This window comes from Xiphophorus couchianus, chromosome 22 (genome assembly GCF_001444195.1).
Source record: "Xiphophorus couchianus chromosome 22, X_couchianus-1.0, whole genome shotgun sequence".
Classification (NCBI taxonomy): Eukaryota; Metazoa; Chordata; class Actinopteri; order Cyprinodontiformes; family Poeciliidae; genus Xiphophorus; species Xiphophorus couchianus.
Window position 1 is genome coordinate 18,213,861 of NC_040249.1, and position 19,116 is coordinate 18,232,976.

At 37.4% G+C, this 19,116-nt stretch overlaps 2 protein-coding genes across 4 annotated transcripts in view; both read left to right on the forward strand.

Moving 5' to 3' along the window:
• The first annotated feature begins 705 nt into the window (after positions 1-705).
• On the forward strand, positions 706-7,533 carry tsnax (translin-associated factor X). The gene is made up of 6 exons (XM_028007938.1): positions 706-1,038; positions 2,187-2,276; positions 2,367-2,481; positions 2,744-2,874; positions 6,687-6,808; positions 6,959-7,533. The coding sequence occupies exons 1-6, from the start codon at positions 1,023-1,025 to the stop codon at positions 7,334-7,336; spliced, it is 852 nt and encodes a 283-aa protein (XP_027863739.1). The 5' UTR covers positions 706-1,022; the 3' UTR covers positions 7,337-7,533.
• A 2,116-nt stretch (positions 7,534-9,649) lies between these two features.
• The window catches only part of disc1 (DISC1 scaffold protein), a 53,041-nt gene continuing 43,574 nt past the window's right edge, over positions 9,650-19,116 (forward strand). Inside the window, exons 1-4 of one of the 3 annotated variants that reach the window (XR_003594206.1) lie at positions 9,650-10,268; positions 12,755-12,762; positions 15,431-16,250; positions 17,652-17,721. Coding sequence is in view for 2 of the 3 variants with exons in the window: in XM_028007624.1 (XP_027863425.1) it covers positions 10,197-10,268; positions 12,755-12,762; positions 15,431-16,250; positions 17,652-17,721 (970 nt within the window). In the remaining variant the exon portion in view is untranslated. The remainder of the gene's footprint in view (positions 10,269-12,754; positions 12,763-15,430; positions 16,251-17,651; positions 17,722-19,116) is intronic. The other 2 variants (XM_028007624.1, XM_028007625.1) reach the window with 2 other exon arrangements.

A 19,116-nucleotide genomic window follows, 5' to 3' on the forward strand; every position in this document is an offset into this window, starting at 1 on the left:
TAAACATTGGAAATAACCTTACACGAATTATGAATTTGATTGCAAGTCTGCAAATCTTAGAACCATAAAAAGTGTTAATAATAATACAGTATCAACATCCATAACAGTATCAACATCCGGCGCGCCTGGTTCAATGTATCAACTATAAATCCGGTCTTTTTTCGGATTTGATCTCTGCGTCATTTTTTTATTGCATCATGGAAGAAAAGCCATATGTGAAAATGTAAGGAGTAGAAAGTAGAGATATTTCTCTTAAAATGTAGGGAGTAAAAGTTAAAAGACATCAGTAAGAAAAATCAAGTGAAGTACAGATACCTGAAAAACCTAAGTATACAGTAACAAAGTACTTTTGCTTTCTTACTTTACAACTCTTCATTCAAGTCGTATACGTTTCTGCACTCATTTATTATCGTTTCAGAGCTGTCTGTCTCATTTCCCATCAGAAACAAACTTTGTTGAACTAAAAATTATTTTTAGACGGGAATAAATATTTTTATATGTATGACATTTTCTGTTTTTGATTTGACACAGTAAAAAGTTTCTCAGTTGTGAACCGAGCAGTGGAGAGATGTACAGAATCACTGTTTAAAGATAAAATAACAAAAAAAATACAGAACTAACTGCAGGAAACGGTTAGCGGGGGGGGGGGGGGGGGGGGGAATCACACATTATTCTACTACATTTCCCATGATGCACCACGCCACCTTTTCTGTTACGCATGTAAACAGCGCAGAAGCCCCGAGGTTACTGCATGGATGCCTGCTATCAAGAAACAAGTAGACTATATTTATTTGGCTTAATTATTGCGCAGAGATTATTTTATATGTCTATAAAAGCCTGGGAGATGGTAGTGAATATGAGGTAGAGTTTTGTCCTTTTGTCCAAAAATCCAAAAGTAAACTACCGGTTGCATTTTGTTTGCTGCACCCCGCCAACGAAAGCTAATCTAGTAACACTAGTTAGACACTCGTAGAGAGCCGACTTTATAATTTAGGGAAAAAACAAACTGTACCTCTAAAAGGATGAATAAGCGAGAAGGTAAGTCAAATACAAATTATAATTTCAGACGAATTATATTAGATGCTCAGAGTGAGCTGTTTTATTTAGCTAACAACAAATCTTTTAGAATGCATTTTATGCACTAGCTAACTTCAGCCATTAATTTTTATTTATCCTATTGTTGTATTGTGCCTTTTTAGCTTAGTGTTAAAGATCTATTTACTCGTATTTATGTCGGTATAGTCACAAAGTGTATTGGTTTATTTTTATCTGGCGCGACAGACCAATACTAAGCAGTGTAGAATTGTGAAATAAAAGGAACAAAGATACAGTTTTCGGATTATATATCTTAAACTTCTGGGTTTTTGTATTCAACCGTATTCACTCAGATGCTAAAATAATAAAATCTAGATAAATAAATTGCTCAGATTGCATTCTACAGTTTTATTCGTAATAAAACTTTATTTGAATGATTGAAATGCTTCCGAGGTGCGCTTCTTGTTGATTTGTGTTTTATAATATTAGAAAAACATGCAACTGTGATGCTATTATTGTTGATTGTTATGACAATATTGTTTGTGATCATTCAGATTTCCTGTTATTTGCACCGGCACTATATCCCAGCCACTCTCTGCGAGCTTTAGGATCTCGGGCCCAAAATTATATATCAAGGGCCGTGAGAGTTCCTGCCAATTTTCAAAGTATAACAGAGCATGAATGCATGACAAGTGAAGTAATATAGCCTCCTAAATATTTCACACATTGTTACTGTGGTGATCATTTCACTGGCCACATGTCAAAGCTGAAAGTTAGTCATTCCAACTCCAGGCGGGCAACAGAAGATCCACACTGTTAAATAAAAAAGAAAACACCACGTTCAGGTCCCTTTCATATAGATTTGGAGTTAAAACGGGTGGAGGTGTGCACAAATGCCTCCAAATTTGTGGAGCCTTTCAGCAGATAAGCTGCTAATAGTGAGAAAATGTGAGTTCTTCGGCCAGGTGTTGTTTGAACTCTGTTTAGAATAATAATAATAAAAAAAAACAGCAGACAAACAAAAACAAAACACTTTTTTCACATTGTGAGAGTTTAAATTTATCAAGCTAAGCTTACAGAAAATAATAACAACCAATCTGATTTTTAAAAATCTTCATTATCCATCATCGCTTATTTCTGCATGGTGTCAGGTGAGGGCTGGTCACGGAGAAATGCTGAAGCTGCACAAGAGCGTGATGCGCATGCCAATTCGTCCTCGCCAGTCATCGCTGCGTTTAAAGGTAAGTCTGCCCTTAGCAGTTTGACGCCACTTTTTAAGGTTTAAATCTCTTTCATTAATAAATATTACAACTTTCTTTCTGTCTTTAAAGTTTTCCAGCAGGAGCTCGACACCAGACATGACAAATATGAGCGCCTCATTAAGATCAGTCGAGACGTCACCATCGAAAGCAAGAGGAGCATTTTTCTTCTGCACAGAGTGACTAAGTATGTTCAGGTTATTTTTCTGAGAAATTATTTTCTTTCTTTTATTTAAAAACTTAGTTTGAATTCCTGTTTGTTAATTTTTTAATTTGCTTCTTGCACATTGAGAAATTGTACATCTCCTCAGAATCGGGACTAGACTTAATTTAGCCTATCACAGCTACTATGTTTGTATGCAAAAGTTCTGTTTGTATGCATGGTGCCACATACCAGCTCTGATTTCCAGTTAAAATAATTCATATTTTGTTTTTCTCTGGCTGTAAAGCATTCCGGATACTGAGGGAGTTTTGAATGAGGCCGAGAGCAAACTGGATGGAGTCAGGCAGAAGATTGGGCAAATTGCTGAGGAGCTCAGAGGAGAGGATATTTATCAGTTTCACAGAGCTTTCACTCCAGGTGAGCTGTTACGAACTATGTGAATACTAAACTTTTTAATACATTTTCTTTATACTTTACAAATCTAGAACAAACTTAGAAAGTACCATCTACTTAGCAACCCAGAACAATTGGAACCAACATTTAGTTTTATACTTAATGTAGTGACTATTTGTCCAAAAACTCAAAATCCAAAAATCAAAAAACTTGAAACTTAAAAGTGATCAAAGTGAATGTGAATTCGATTCAAATAGCCACTTGATACACCGTGGGTTTCTGGCTTACGCAGTTCCAAAAAAGATCAAAAAGTCAAAATTGCAGTTCTTTGTTTATTCCATAGTTCCAGGTAAAGCATGGTACAAATTTCACAGGAGCCCTATTGTTTGGCTGCCTGATTGTCTCACCTGCGGAGTGACGACTGATTGACTGGCTGGATAGACTGGTAAATAAACCATGTGACCACCTGCGTGCATAAAGAGCTACCTAAAACCTACGTATTTATGCTGTGAAACACCCATGTCCCAAAATTAAATTAATTAACCAATTAAGTGAACTACTAGCCAAAAATCTCATTCTAAATAACTAGAATTAAACATAAATTCTAATTATAAATTAACTAGAAAATAAACAAATAAAAATAAACTAAATAATCTAAATTCTAAGATGTAACTGAAAATAAAGAAATGGCTCCTACACTTAACCAACATTTAGTTTTGTACCTCTCTAATCCAGAACAAACTTAAGAGAAACCCCTATTAGTTTTCAAAATTATTTTCTACTTATTCTTTTTCTTATTAAACATGGGGAACCAATATTTAGCTTTGTAGTTCACCTTTTTGTTTTTCTTTTGGTTTTGTTGTTTTGTTTGTTTGTCCTTCTAATTCATGTAAAGCACTTTGAACTGCCTTGTTGCTGAAAATGTACTATATAAATAAAATCACCTTACCTATCAATAAATATTAATTCATTTGAAAATATGATATAAATCACTCTTCTTTTTGTGACTGGTGTACTATAGAAGCGTTCTGATTTGCTCCCAGGTTAACCAACTGTGTAAAAATATTGCTACATAACTTAAAGGGGTATTTGATTCTTCTATTTTCAATAAGTTGTATTCATATTTTATTGAAGTAGGAGAAAATGTCACTGAAAATATTTTAAATATTAACCCCGTAGTTTTAGTACATTTATGTAGCAACAAAGGCATGGCAACAAAGTAGCTTTTTACAATGAGTATGGAGAGTGCTGTATTGTGCGTCGCTACATGCATGATTTCAGTGAATTGTCTATTTATACTTGGCCATTTTTTATCCTCGCTGGGTTTATGTGAAGTGAAAGATAACGTGACCTTGATGCTGCTGTGGGTATAACAGACAACACCCTCTGATAAAGCGGTTTTCTGACTAACACCACTGCCGGTCTTTTTGAAAGCAGACATAAAGTCTGCTGCGTTTGGAGAAAAAACATTGCTGGGAGTGAGAGTGAGCTGTTATCTAGCAACTTGGAAGGGGTTTTTTAGATTGTGGCCACTCAGGGAATCGGCGGTGCCTCGTCCACGACGTGACCAGTGGCAGTTTCCACCAATTACTGGTTTCAGTTTTTTTAACCTTATTAGATGGTGACTGAGCTCAGATCATGGGTTTCCCTGATAATCTTTGCTGTAGAAGTCCCCAGGCTTATATAATGGGTCTGTCTTTTTTTGTTTGTTTGTTTGTTTTTTATAAGGACTGTCAGAGATATTGTGGCTAAATATAAACACAATTACCACTGATAACGCAGCACTTTGATAAGCTATTTAGCTCGACCTCAGTAATGACGCTGTGAAAACAGAAATGCACTTTTCCCATGAATCACTTGCTTCTCAGCGAATCTCTCTGTGGCCCAACGTTAATCAAATAAAACCTAAATATTCACTTTTCTCAGTATATTAATAAACCATCAGTATTTATAATGTACAAAGAGCTATTTTTGTCGATCAGATCCCAATAGACTGTCCACGCAAATTTTGCCCTCAACTTATCCAAATGTTGTGCCAATAAAATCTCTTCTATTTTCAGTTTGTTTTTCCCTTAGTCATTGTTTATGAATTTCATTGACCAAAGGTAATGGCCGCTTTACAGCAGATAGCACAAACAGCTCCAGGCAGTAAACTCAGGAACTGAAACTTGGCTGCTTGCCTCAAGGCTTGTGTAACCTTTTTATGTCAAATATCCTGTCCACAATCAGAGACTCCACTTTTCTTTGCAGGTTTGGTCTACATATGGACAATATGGCTAAAAAAAACATATCACAGTACAAGTGTTTCATATTAGTCAATATTGATAATTATTAATTTATTTTTTTTTTTAAATATCTGAAATACTTACTGCCAAACTGGTAGTGTGACATTTTATGCTTACCCAGTTTTCACTACCTGCCGTTGTTATTTCATATTTAAGCAGTTATGAGGCTGTTGCTGGGTATCCAAAGATTAAGTGAGGTAGTCAATACAACCATGCTGTATTACTATTACATTTCCCAGAATGCTGTGGAGTTCAGTGAATATTCTATTTATTGAATATTCAATCAGACATAATACCTATCGATATTAAACACATATCTGTTGTGATCTATATTGATATTGATTTATTGTCCAGGTGTAATATAAATGCTATATTGTTATTATTTTAAATAGCTGCAAATATCCCCAAAAACTGTAATGCTTGTGTATTACTGAGTGTAGCACAGACCTTATACAAGATGAATGGGAAATTAATGTAAATATATTTGGCACGTATAGAAAAAGTTGACTGCAATCGACCCAGATTTGAGATATAATTTTTATTCAGGTTTATTTATATAGGTGAATGTAAGAATCTAACTACTTCAAGCCCAATTCTCAAGTATAAAATAAAGGACTTAAAAGTCAACAGGCAGCAGATTCTTAGATTTCACACAGCTGAAAACAGTTATGCTGCCTTCAGTAAGCTGTTAAATTGTAGTAAGAAAGTAGGGTGCAAATAGCGATTATTGTAGTTATCAATTAACATATCGATTATTTTGATGAGTAATCAACTAATCCTTGTTTTTATTCAATATTAGAAATACATTGAACGATACAAATAATAAAATAAACATTTTATTGCTTAAAATTCAACAAGATAGCATCCCTCTGATATACACTATGCAACTTGAGGAGTTCTGGGTAGAACATGTTTAATTTAAAAAAAAACAAAGCATATATGTGCTCCAGTTAACAATTAATTGATTACAAAATTAGTTGATGATTATTATAATAATCGATTAATCTGATTCATCATTTCAGCCCTAATTCAAAGTAACTTATAGTTGGGAAGAAAGTAAAAATCAATAAAGGGTTAAATTCTTTTAAACCCTCTTTGCTCTGAAACACCAAATAAAATCCAGACGATGTTTCTAATTAATAAACGTTGTCTACCTGTGTGTGATGTCCCTGTGAAGAGGCCCTCCTGCCTGCTTGTTGCTCCACACAGCAACATGAACGCAGCGCGGTGGAGCCTTTGAAGCCCGACTGCAGCTCCTAAAGTAAACTTCAGACACGACATCTTCCGTCCTGCAATTATTTGATTGTTGTTTACTCAGGTTCTGAAAACAAATGAGGGTTCATCTTAGCCGCTACAAAAAAATCATCACCATTTCATCAAACAATAGAGGCAGGAAACAAGATGATTATTTTCATCTGTGCTCTTTAATGCACAAGGAGCATTTAGCGTTTTCTGCATCATTTAATTTCTGCTGTACAACAAACAAAATAACTTAATGCATTTTTTATAACATCTTGTGCTGATTTATATTAGTTATATTTTGTGCTTCAGGAATTCAGGAGTATGTGGAAGCCGTCACCTTCCTGCACTACATCCGTCATCGCAGCCTTATCAGCCTGGAGGAGATAAACGCGAGGCTCGTCTTCATGAAAACCGACAACGCAGATCCAAAAGTACGCTTGACAAGTTATCGTCTCAAATAACATGTCTATCTAATGTTCCCTATCAAACCTCACATAACATACTCTGATGAATTTTAAAGTGGTGTGAGTAGTTTTTATGAAGCAGTTGAAATCTTTTTTCATTAATTTATTTATTTTCAGGACTCGGCGGAAGCCCCGCCTTCATCAGCTCCCGTCCTGACCTTCCAGGTGACGCCGGCCGACTACCTGCTGGGCGTGGCCGACCTGACGGGAGAGCTGATGCGGCTGTGCATCGGCAGCGTGGGCAACGGCGACATCGACACGCCCTTCCAGCTGAGTCAGTTCCTCCGGCAGATTCATGATGGCTTCTCCTACATCGGGAACACTGGGCCTTACGAGGTCTCCAAGAAGCTGCACACGCTCCGGCAGAGTCTGGGCAAAGTGGAGGACGCCTGCTACACCCTGCGTGTCCGCGGCTCGGAGATCCCGAAGCACATGCTGGCGGACGTGTTCTGCACCAGGACCACCCACATGGACGCAGAGGAAGGAGTGGTTTAGCTAAACACTCTTCATCACCTTTGGTGTGTCCTTGTTTGGTATATTGTGTTGCATTTTTAATGCAGTGTGAGAACCGTTCTTTCAGCCTGCTTGTTAACGTAGCATAAACATTGTTAGAGTAGAAAATCAGTTTTTTTTGCTGAAATTTTGAGTATTCTGCTGTTTTGCATGAATAAAAGTGCTCTCCTTCAGACTTCTAGCTGCTTTGAATCAGTTTGTTTATTTTCTCGGTGGCCTTCTCCTCTATCACTCAGATAATCTGATGGTCAGGTTGAACCATCGGATGCTCACAACAACTTTTGTACATCAGCAAACACAAACAAACCCCTTGCTTCAGCTCACTTGTTTCTTTAATCAGTCACCACCACATTTATTTTCATTTTATTTAAAGCTCAGAGCATGCAGAGAAATATTAAGGGTGAGGAACTACTCCTCACCTGAGGGGGCTTATTGCTTCAATTCAGACCAAAACTGATTCTTGTTTGCATCACTTCTTGGTTTAAACATGTCTAAAAGTTTCCCACAGAACTGCCTTAATCCAGACCCAACATTAGGAGCAAACCTGAAAGCCAAGAAGATCAACATTATTTAAGGTCACTTGTTTTCTGAGAACACATTTCTGCACATATTTAGCTTAAATATATTACACTTATGTTTTTGTTTGATCTGCACCATCTCTTCTATGGATTTGACATTGAATACATTTATTTTTTTGTGCTAAAAATCTAAATTTCATCTGGTTTAATATGTGTAAATGTCCATATTTCTCCAGAAATCTGCTTAAAAACAATAACAGGTCAACAAAAATGATGATAAAGTAACACAATTTTTGTTAATTGTTTTAGTGGAAATAGTCATCAGGAAGTTTCACATTTAAAGACGCTTATTGAATACTTTTCATATTTTTTCCAGAATCACCACTCACTATATGTGCTTTTGATAAATAATTATGATTGGCTGATTTGTATTACTTCGAAAGTACTTTTCACATTGGTCAACATTATCCAGAAGATGTTTATTTTGGCCTTGACCTTGATAATTTGAAAGCTCCAGTTTTTACTTGTATATTAATGCTATATATTATTGCCATATTAATGCTGCCATCTTCTGGACAGTATTGGCACCAGCTGCAGACTCCATTATAATTGAAAAGCCATATTCTCAGTAGAGCTACATACAAATTAAAGACCCACTGTATGTACATTTTTGTGCACATTTCTCCTTGTAATGGCCAAAAAGAATTGACACACAAAGAACACACTTAAGTAAAAACTAAAAGGAAGTTGATAAGTATAGCTCCTTAAAACTTAATGTGACCAAATCCAGAGATTTTTAGTAGATTTTACCATCTACAGGTGAAGAATCTGATATTGATTGACTGAAAATTCTGATAGATTTAGGAACAAGCATTTCAGCTCCTCACCGACTTTGTCTCTACTAGGTAGACATAGAGTTGCTATTAAAGCAAAGTATCAGCAAAGTACAGACCCTTGATACAAATTAGATTTTTATTTGCAATTAATTACAATTTTTTGAATAATAATAACGTGCTCTGTTTAATTAATAAACATTTGTTTCTCTGTCAAATAAATTCCCGATAAAATCCTTTGTGACAACATTTGAAAGAACGTAAAGAAGCCATTTACTGCCATCTGGTGGCAGTCGTTAAGTACAACATCAGAAACGAGAAAAGCACATTCCGTGTTCATTTAACTACCACCACCAAAGTAGTACGTTAATTTTGAAATAACATACTGACGATAATACATAAATAAATAAATAAATAAATAAATAAATAAATCTGGTGATGAGTCTCTTTCCATTTAGAGGAAGTTTGCTGATTTGTCTGCTGCATTAGCTGTTTAATGCTGGCGCTCCCAGTCCGCATACAACCTGATAAAAGCAGCTCCATCCTCCACTCTGTGCTGAACTGAGCCGCTTTTATCTCGCAGTGTTGTCCGTCAGCCAGCCAGGCTGAATGAGAGGAGCCTTTGGAAGTGTGGGAAAGAAAAGGAAAATACTCCAGCTTCTGTTCTGTGGTGGTTTTCCCATGGATTTCCCCTAAACTCTTAACCAATGAAACATGTGAGGAACCATGTGGATATCAACATTTATCCTTGTTTGCAGAAATTTATTTGAATCGTCAATATTTCTTAGCAGGTTTGGGCAAAATGACTCGGACAACAGATCCAGCTGGTTATTTCCTAATTGCCTGCCTTTTTAAATAAAGCACGAATAAACACAAACAGCTACAGCGTTTAAACTGCTGCAGTTGTGAGGCGGTCTGAAGGAGTCTGGAGGAGTCAAATTCCTGAACACGTAGGAGCTCCAACACGGCGCATGACACAGGGCGCATGACGCTGCGCGCAGCGGCGACCGACTAACGGATTTACTGATCGATTACCGATCTGACAAGACAAAGTAGATTTCTATTCACTGTTATTTCTTCATATTGGATAGTTCTTTTTGTCCTCCTGATTTTAATCTCTTGAGGAAACATGACTACAGGAGCAGCTTTTCTTTTCCGCCTGTTGAAGCACAACTGAACCTACTTGTTTGGTTTTCACAGAGGAGGAAAAAAAAAGTAAGAATCTGATCTGATCAGCTGTTAATACTTGAATTTTAAAAAAAGCATTTTGAAATGGAAGAAGAATCCCACTTTTACACGACAATTAGAAGAGGAATTCATTTTAAAAAAGCAGCCCGTGCTTAGTTTCCACAGCGGAAATGAGATCAGTCCTTTCGCCTGGCTCCACTTTTTCTAAAACATGGTCGATGTAACTCTGTTGCTGCAGGATCTGTCATTATCGGACTTCTGAAAACCTTTAATTTTAAATTTATTGATATAATTGAAGGAAAAATGTTTGCTGGGCTGATGGGACTCGACTGTCACCTGAACTCTCTGCATCACCGCTGCGAAAGCACTGAAGGTAAGAATAATCTGCTTTATTTCTTTTTTCTTCCGTTTAACGAACCGGTATTATAGAGTGATGTGAAAAAAGTACGTAACTCATTGCTTTATATCTCCAGAACCTATTACACTCACCCAGTGAATGATCCAAATAGCCTCCAGCTTAATGTAAACAAGACAGAAAACAACATTTTGGGGTCAAGATCAGCTCTAATCTAGACACTCAAGGCTAAAAGTCTGCTACTAAATGAGTTTATAATGTTTTAAAACATGGCCAGGGTAATGCGTTCAAGTCAAAACATAACAGAAATCTGGTGCATGTCTTTATTTTCATTAGGCTAGATTACAGCAATAGTATCTTTACTTGACTCTGTGGGAAAAAATGGAAAATACCAGGCAGCTGAAAGTCATCAAAACACTGCTGCCAGAGTCCTGACCAATGATGATGGATGTTTTGTCACTTTGGAGACATTTTTGGTCCAATCTTCTTTGCAGAATTGCTTCACTTTTGAGGATTTCTTGCATGATTAACTTGTCTGAAAGGATTTCAGTCTTGACTTTGAGTAGGCCACTTTAACACCTTATTTTTAAAGTTATTCACAGGTGGTTTTGATGGTGTTCTTTGTATCTTTATTCTGCTGCGTAACCCAGGTGTCCTTGACTTCAAGTTATGCCAGTTGTCTTTTGCTTTGTAAACCTTTGAATTTCATTAAATTTTATGATTAAATTGCTGTATTATCTGCCTCCTGCTGGCTTGTAGAGATGTAGGGATGATGTGGTTTTCTGCCATTTTCACTCTTCGTTTCGCACCAAACCAAAATGGACTGTTTTTTGTTGTGAAAATGTCAATCTTAGTCTCATTTAACCAAAGTATGTACCAGCTAAAGTCCCTGTCCTGTTTAGCAAACCCGTCATGCTTTGGTTTGTGATGGTTTGACAACGTCCTACATCATCACTTCTACACCACCAATTGGGATGTAAACAAGCTATATTAGTTCTAATATAGCTTACACTTTCTGGTTACACTTTCTAAAATTTAAGAAAAAATATTTATCATAATGAGGGATGTTTATGAAAAAGGCTCTAAGCCTTTTTCATAAACATCCCTCATTATGATAAATATTTTTTATCATAATGAAAGGCTCTAAGCCTTTTTCATAAACATAGGTCCTCTTCCTGATGGTCGATGTCTTAAAGAAGTTGGGTTTTATTTTGCTTCATGTTTATACACAAAGGAAACAGAAAATCATGAATTAGAAAATGCTCAGAAATTGGGTTGACTTCAAAAACTAAGTCTGATTTCCAATCCTGACTGTTGATTGATTACTCTAAATTTCCCTTGACTTTGGTGCACGGATGGTTTATCTTTGTTGTAACTTGTGTAAGTTGAACTCCACCTTTTGTTCAGTGATCAGAGATAAACACCAGACAATGGATGGATATTCCTTTTACATTTATTTTAAAGGGACGTTTGGGTTACCAATAATTGTCACAGCGCCGATTTTATTGTAGCACCTCTTTTTTTTTCTCACTGAATAAATGAACTCAAATTAACGGTTGGATTTTTAATACTTTTTTAATGTCAGAGATTATAATATTCTTCATCAGGGTTCTGGTGAACAACTGGTTACACTTTCTAAAATTTAAGAAAAAATATTTATCATAATGAGGGATTATATTCTGTCATATTTTCTGTAAAGTTGAGAAACTTCTTCTCAAGCTGCCTTTTATGTGAACATGTTTGATTTTATAAAACAGAGCATAAAGCGTCTAAATATCTGTCCAGAGCATCAGCTCTGTCACATTTTGCTGGTTCATGATCGTCACGGGAATATACAGGAAGTCAGGCATTAAGCCTCACACCCGCAAAGATTTTTAATGCTGGACTTTCACGGGTAATATTCAAGCTTCCTGTTTATAAAACTGGCTGGTTTTCAGATAGACTCTTGGTTTATTTCGCTTCGCTTTTCTTCCTGCTGCTCTTCATCACGAATGCCGAGGCGTCACACATCTGCCAAGCAGCGCTTCTTCTGAGGAGGTTGCTGGCATGCAGGATTGCTTGTGCACTGATCCTGTTCCTCACATGTTTGTGTTTTTATGAGCTCCTCTGCGTTCTTCTGTTGTTTCAGCAGCCAGTAGTGACACAGTGTTTAACCTGAGGGCCTCTTTTAGCTCCAAAGGTAAATAACTGTGACGTTTCGTTTTCTCAGACTTCGCCAAAGCAAAGAGTTACTGAGGGGATCAATTGTTGCTGCAGCAGATTTGATTTTTGGTTGTTGGAGCTTTTTGACTAGGATGGTAAAAACAAGCCCCTTGCTTCATACTGAGAGTCTGGACTATTGAGAAATGGTTGCTTGATACAAAAGGGATTAAGGTAATAACCCCCCCAACAAATTCTGACTTCTTTTCTCAGAATCGGAATTGTTTAAGTTGTTTATGCACCATCAGGCAAATCTAGTCTTAAAACTCAAAACTACCAAATAAATTTCGGACAGGCTTTCGTTGTGGGCAAAGTGTAGGTTTACAAATCTTACAACAAGGAAAAAATAGTTGCATGATGATTATCATGATTATTTTTATATGCTAACAGCATAATTGACATACATCTAATCTAAGAATGTTTGGTTATTTAATAAAATTTTGATACAGAATTAGAATTCTGAGAAGAAAGAAAATCACAATTGTTTTTCTTTTTTTTTATTCCAGTGGCCTTAATCCTACTCCATAACTACTTAGCCGTTACATATATAATGCGCCAGTATGATGCTATGAAGCTTACCAGAAATTGGCTACACTGTAAACTACCAGAAGTGTTGACCTTAACGAGGCGACTGTTGATGTCCATTCAATATTTGGAAGCGTAGCCAGCAAGTGAACGTCTTACTAAAACTACAGGCAGACTACAATTTTAGTTTACATCATTGTTGACAATTTCTCCTTCTGTTTTCTGATTGGTCCGGTTAAAATTCCACCAGAGAAATCCAAACCAATGGGAGAAAGCCCAGACGAAGCAGAAGGGAGATGAGATTCAAGCATAGGAAGACAATGACTATTCTACTTTCTGATGGGATTCCTGGCAAATTATTTTTGCTCACAGCCTCACAGGAAGCAGAGAAAGACATACCACTGAAAGGCCAAGACGTTGATGTCCCAACACAAACATGAACACGCACACACACACAGTCAGACAGAATGAGCCCCTAGGCATTTCCTTCCCTTTTACTGGGAAAAGCGGTCTGTGTGCAACTGAATCATGGCGAGGATACAGTGACACCACCAGCAAGTCCTTCTCCTTTCACCAGCCAGGCTCTTTTGCTCTCCTGAGGGTTCCCTGTATAATAACAGCGACCACACCAGATGGTGGATGGTGCTGTGGTATTTGGTCCTTATGACGAAGGGTTGGGTTCCTTCAGTCTTTAATGGGACAGAAGCCACGTCTATAGAGCCACTTTAATGAATGGAGCTGGGTGGAACTTGAGCTTTCGTGTTGCGGTCCCAGTGGACCGGGCGCTCTCACTGAGCCCAACCTGAGCATAAAGGAGGCAGCTTGTTATCACTCTCTGAGCCTGACATCCTAAAGTGGATTCTGTTTATGCCCTCTGCTCCCAGTCACATGGGACGATTGCATCACTGGAAGTCGCTGCGGCTGCTTAACCCATTTTCTCATCTTGACACATTGCAGAGAGACATGGAGTCTGCACATTCAGACGACAAACTACAATAACTTCTTTTAGTGTGTCTGAGATGGACAATGCTTATCTGATTCTTCTCTTTACGGCACAAAAGCGTCAGTGTGCCTCTGTGCTATTGGTGTGTGCATGAGTGGAGGGAGAAAAGTGAGAGTCAGAAGTAGGAAGCGCAGCTGGGCACAAAGAGGCTGTTGATTCCCAACATCTCAGCTTGCCTCTATTGAATCCAATGCATTATATGTTTTAATCAAATTGCGCAGCAGGTGTCTAAATGCACAAACAGAGCTTTCTTTATTATCCTAAAGAAAATTAGGCTCATAGCTCAATTAAATGTGATTGACCAAGACAATGCTGTCCTACTTTCTAAGTGTTTTTAGCTCAACAGAGTTTATTTGAGCTTTTATTAAGACTTCTTTTTTTAGTTGTGTGGGAGTGTGTTTGGTTTTACTTCCCCCATTGATTTGAAGCTGCTTTCAGCTAAGCAAACAAAACAAAACAAACAAAAGTCTGGATGGCTCTGGGTCTTTCTGTCCCCCTTCATGCTTACAGTATGTGTAACCTTTTTATCTCCAAATTTTAATTCATACCCATGAACAATTTCCTTCTGCTAAAATTAAGTTTTTTTGTGGCATATGATCTCAAATTTCCAGGATTCTTGAAATTTGTTTTCAATCGACTTTTTATTATGAGACAGATAATCCCCCAAAAATGTACCTCCTCTGCCCTCTCCCAGTGCTTCTAGTACCAACTAGAAACAACCAATCAGAGTCAGGAGGCGGGTCTTAAGGCTGCCAATCACAATCTCTTGTGGCTATGCTGCACTTTAGCTATAATAGCCTGATGTGAATCCTAAGGCTAGTTAGCATGGCAACCGATGACAACAGACAAGCGGGTTTCCTGTAACCTTAAGTTGATTTTCGGCCTTTAGCACATTGAGCAGCGAGTACACGAAGTTGATTGACAACACTAAGACCGTCATCCAGGCTCTGATTGATTGTTTTTGGTGCCTTTTCTCAAGCAGCAATAATTGCTCAGGGATTAGGCGGAGGAGATCGTTCTTTTCACAGGTTATTTGTCTAACAACATGGTGGCAGTTTTAACAAATAGTTCAAATTTATATATATTTTTTACAATAATTACAAACTGCAGCTTTAATTACGTAATCTAGAATATTTCCTCTCAAGTTAGAGGATTGTTGTTCTGAGCAGAACAAACGGAAGAAATGTTTTTCACTTTTTCATAGAGAGGCGTGTTTCAGTTTAAAATGTGACTGTGGTATTTCCCAACAGCTGGAGCTGAACTGTGGGAAATGTTGCACAGCTTGTTTTTTCATTCAGACAGTAATCCTGGGCTGGAAAAGTCCAGTTAAAGTAAAGAACAATGTAATGCTCCAGAGTTTCAGTCTTTCATGCTGCAGTTGCTCCTTCCAGCCCGATGAGCTCATACTTTATCTCCCACATGAACCTATCGCCCAGATTAATGGTTAATCTCTGCATCGACAGGTGGCAAAGTATCTGAGACAGCTGGCAGCTCTGGCCGTAAGAGGCTGCACAGGAGACCAGGGTACATGAGAGGAGAGCAGGCCAGGCTGCAGTGCACTGCTCATGCTCAGGATGAAGAGGAAGACGAAGAAGAGGAGAAGGAGGAGGAGAGCATTGTTTGCATCAGGAATGGAAAATCTGGACGCCACGCTGACATCACCAAGGCAACCAGAGTTCAACAGTTGAGTCAAGCTCCTACCGTCAAAGTGTCTTCAGTGAATGATCTACATCACAAGCGATCCACATGTAGTTCTTCAGAGAATAAAAATTTGGCCGACCCTTTAAATGGAGTTCAAACCACATCGAATGAACTTAGTCCAAGCCTCCAGTCTTCATCTGAGGTAGTCTTTAACTCAAGTTTTAGTTTCATCCAGCAGTCTCTAAACAGCAACCAGAGGCCAGACCCTGCTAGACCGCCGCAGGAACCAGAACCAGCAAATCAACAAGCTAATCTAGAGAAAAAAAGAGAGGAAATCACCACCAAATCCAGTCAGGTCCATAAGGAGGAGCGTTCATATGGTGGGAGATGTTGGGGGGACTGTCTGTGGACTGGCAAGGAGGAAATGCCCCACCTTCCGAACTCTGAGTCCCAGTCTCTTGACATAGAGGTCACTTCCTCCTTGTCGGTGGACTCGGACACGGCCTCAGCCTCTTCTGTCACCTCCGGCTATGAGAGCGCGACGCCTGCCTCTGAGCAAGGCTGGGACAGCCTAGTGAAGACGTACGACAGCGCCCTGCAGGACTGCCTCCAGAACAACCGCACTTACACCAAGGTGGGTACATCACACCGCTCGAGGCATTCAAAAAAGTGTATTTGGGCTGCAGTTCATTTAAGGCCTTTTTTGTTTTTACATTAATCTCTCTTAATTCGTCTGGTTTAGTGATGACAACTTACTTTTTTGTGTTGACTTGTACAATTTTAACTTAATAATTTCACTTTATTTGAAAGAATTTAGTCCAATGCCACATTCGTATCCTACGTCTGATGTTATGACGCAAGCTTCACCAGGGACAGATCCTCTATTAACCAGGTGCTGTGGTGGTGCAGGGGTTAAGGACAACTCGCATAACGAGGCCTTTGACCTCAACGCGGCCTTTGCAGGTTCAATTCCCAGCCTGATGACCTTTGCCACATGTTTTCCCCCTCCGTTATTACCCACTTTTCTTTCCATCTACTCTCAAATAAAGGCCAAAAAAATCCTTAAAAAAAGATTCTTTACCAATTTATTTGAAGTACAATAAATGATTTGAGTAAGACTGACTGAAATTTCAAGTTGAACCAACTTAATTAATTTAGTTGGATAAACTTAATTAACTTATTTGTTACGGATTGAAGCAATTTAATTAAGTTGGTTCAACTATTTTCTTCTTTCAGTGCGTGACAGGGTTTAGGTCTTATTGTATCTAAATTAAAGAAAGGATTAAAAAAAAAATGTTTTAATGTAAAAATAAAACACGTTTTTTGTAGCAATCTTCAAGTTTCTGGTTTCTTCTTGGGTTGTTTGGAAGAGTCAGTCGAAATGGTCTGGTTTCCTACAGGCCCGGTTTTAAAACAGTCCATAAAACTCCATTAGGTTTGAGTTTGGCTCTTTGATAGAGACTCAAAGTGAACGTTTGTAAAGAGTAAACAGTGATTTGCTACTTCCAGCAGCAGAAATCTCCAAGAACTTAATATGTGGCGACTGCTTAAAAAGTTGAACTACAGAATAAGAAACTAATGATAAAACTAATGATAAGTTATATTATTTTTTGATTGATCTTTTTTATTTATTTGGACTACTTATGTCAGTTTCACATCACTTTAGTAACCAAAATGGATTTTGTTTTAATGCAACGGTAAGGTACTTGTGAAAAATCACTACGGTCACCTAGTGATTTTTCTTAAAGCCTTTCTAAGGATGACTGAATATCATAAACTTAAGGAGTTATAAATATGTACTGGACAGTCTCATTCAAGAAATATCCTAAAAATGAGATGTTTGACCTAATTAAAGACATTTAAATAAAAGACATTTGACCTAATTGCGAATTAATCTAATTTTATGTTGACGTCCAAAACTCTGTGACCGAGTCACTTTGACATGGCGGTCGCTGCTCTCTCACTCTGACAGTGGAAACCTTTTAAAGAGTTTTGACCCGATGGACTCACCGCTCTGTCTTCTGTTCCCTCAAAGATCGAGTCCATGATGTTGAAGCTGCAGAGGCTCCAGCAGAAAGCCATTCTGGATGACGACTACGATGCAGGTGAACTTTGAACCAACGTTTTGCTTTGATAAATATTGATTTAATAATACGAATAATCAGGTCGTACCTTACCAGCAAACCTTACCAGCAAGGTTTGCTGGTAAGCAAAATATTAAAATTTGCTAAATGAAAGGAGACCTTTGTAAAGTGCATTTATCTTTTTGGTTTTTAATTACATTGTTTATTCCACGCTGTTTATTTATTTATACAGACAAAATTTACAACATAACCCTTTTAAAAAGAGAGATGCATGGCACCAGGTTTTCAGATAATCAAATATGATTTAACAGATTATGACTTGGCAAGGTTTCCCCCAGAAAACTTGCTAAGCCCGGTGCCAGGAGGGCAGTCATCCAGCCAGCCGCCATGTTTTTGATTTAAAAATTGCTTAAAGATGACAGGAAATTTGAAAATATTACTTGATAGTTATGCATTTTTGGAAGAATGGAAGAATAATATCTAAACACCAACTATAAGGTCTTAGAAAAAGGCAATAATAATAATAATAAAAAAAACTAAGTTAAATTAACAATGCTAAGCCTGGTGGGGTACAAGTAAAGCCTGGTGGCCCGCCAGGCTTATAATACACTGAGGGAAACCCTGCTTGGTGAAAATCAGGTTTTGTTATTAATTAGACACATGCTTGATAAGTCACAAATCTTTATTAATCTATAACATTTATTTGAAAATATTAGTTTATTCACAGATTAGATGTAAAAGAAAACTCTTTATTTATACACTTTTTATCTTACTTACGACAAATGTTAAAAGTCACCTATTTAAAACTTTTTTCTTTGGAAATGAGGCCCACTTTCTCATGGACACAACCTAGATACCTCATAGATTTATTTATTACATTTGTTCATTTATCATGTCTGTTCTACAAATATTTATTAATTCTGTTAATTTTGATCTATTTAAACAGTCATTTAGTCACTCATGTACACATCCATTGCTGTTGTCGTTTTCATCTGCCTGACCTGAGAAAAGTTTTTTAAAACACGACACTATTTTGACCCATTTCTTGAGCTTTGTGACAGAAATAATTCAAACTCCAAACCTAAAATTTTATTTTTTCTTTGTCTGAAAAGAGATTTTGACGTCGTTTACAAGCCGGACCAACAAAGATCTAAAAACATTCTTATTCTTAAGATCTCATTATTATTACTTTAAATGAGTTTTTATTGTTTTTACATTGATTAATGCTTTTAATGTCATTTTGAAGTCATTTAATTATCTCACATGTAAACTGTGAGATAATTAAAGTTTCATTATTATACTTTTTAGAAGCAGAGTGAATACTTTAGCAATAGAGCTATATAACAGAGATTAGAGTCATGTTCAATATGCGTTCGAATGAGGCTGGGTTGTCAGATTAAAAGTAACATTAAAACA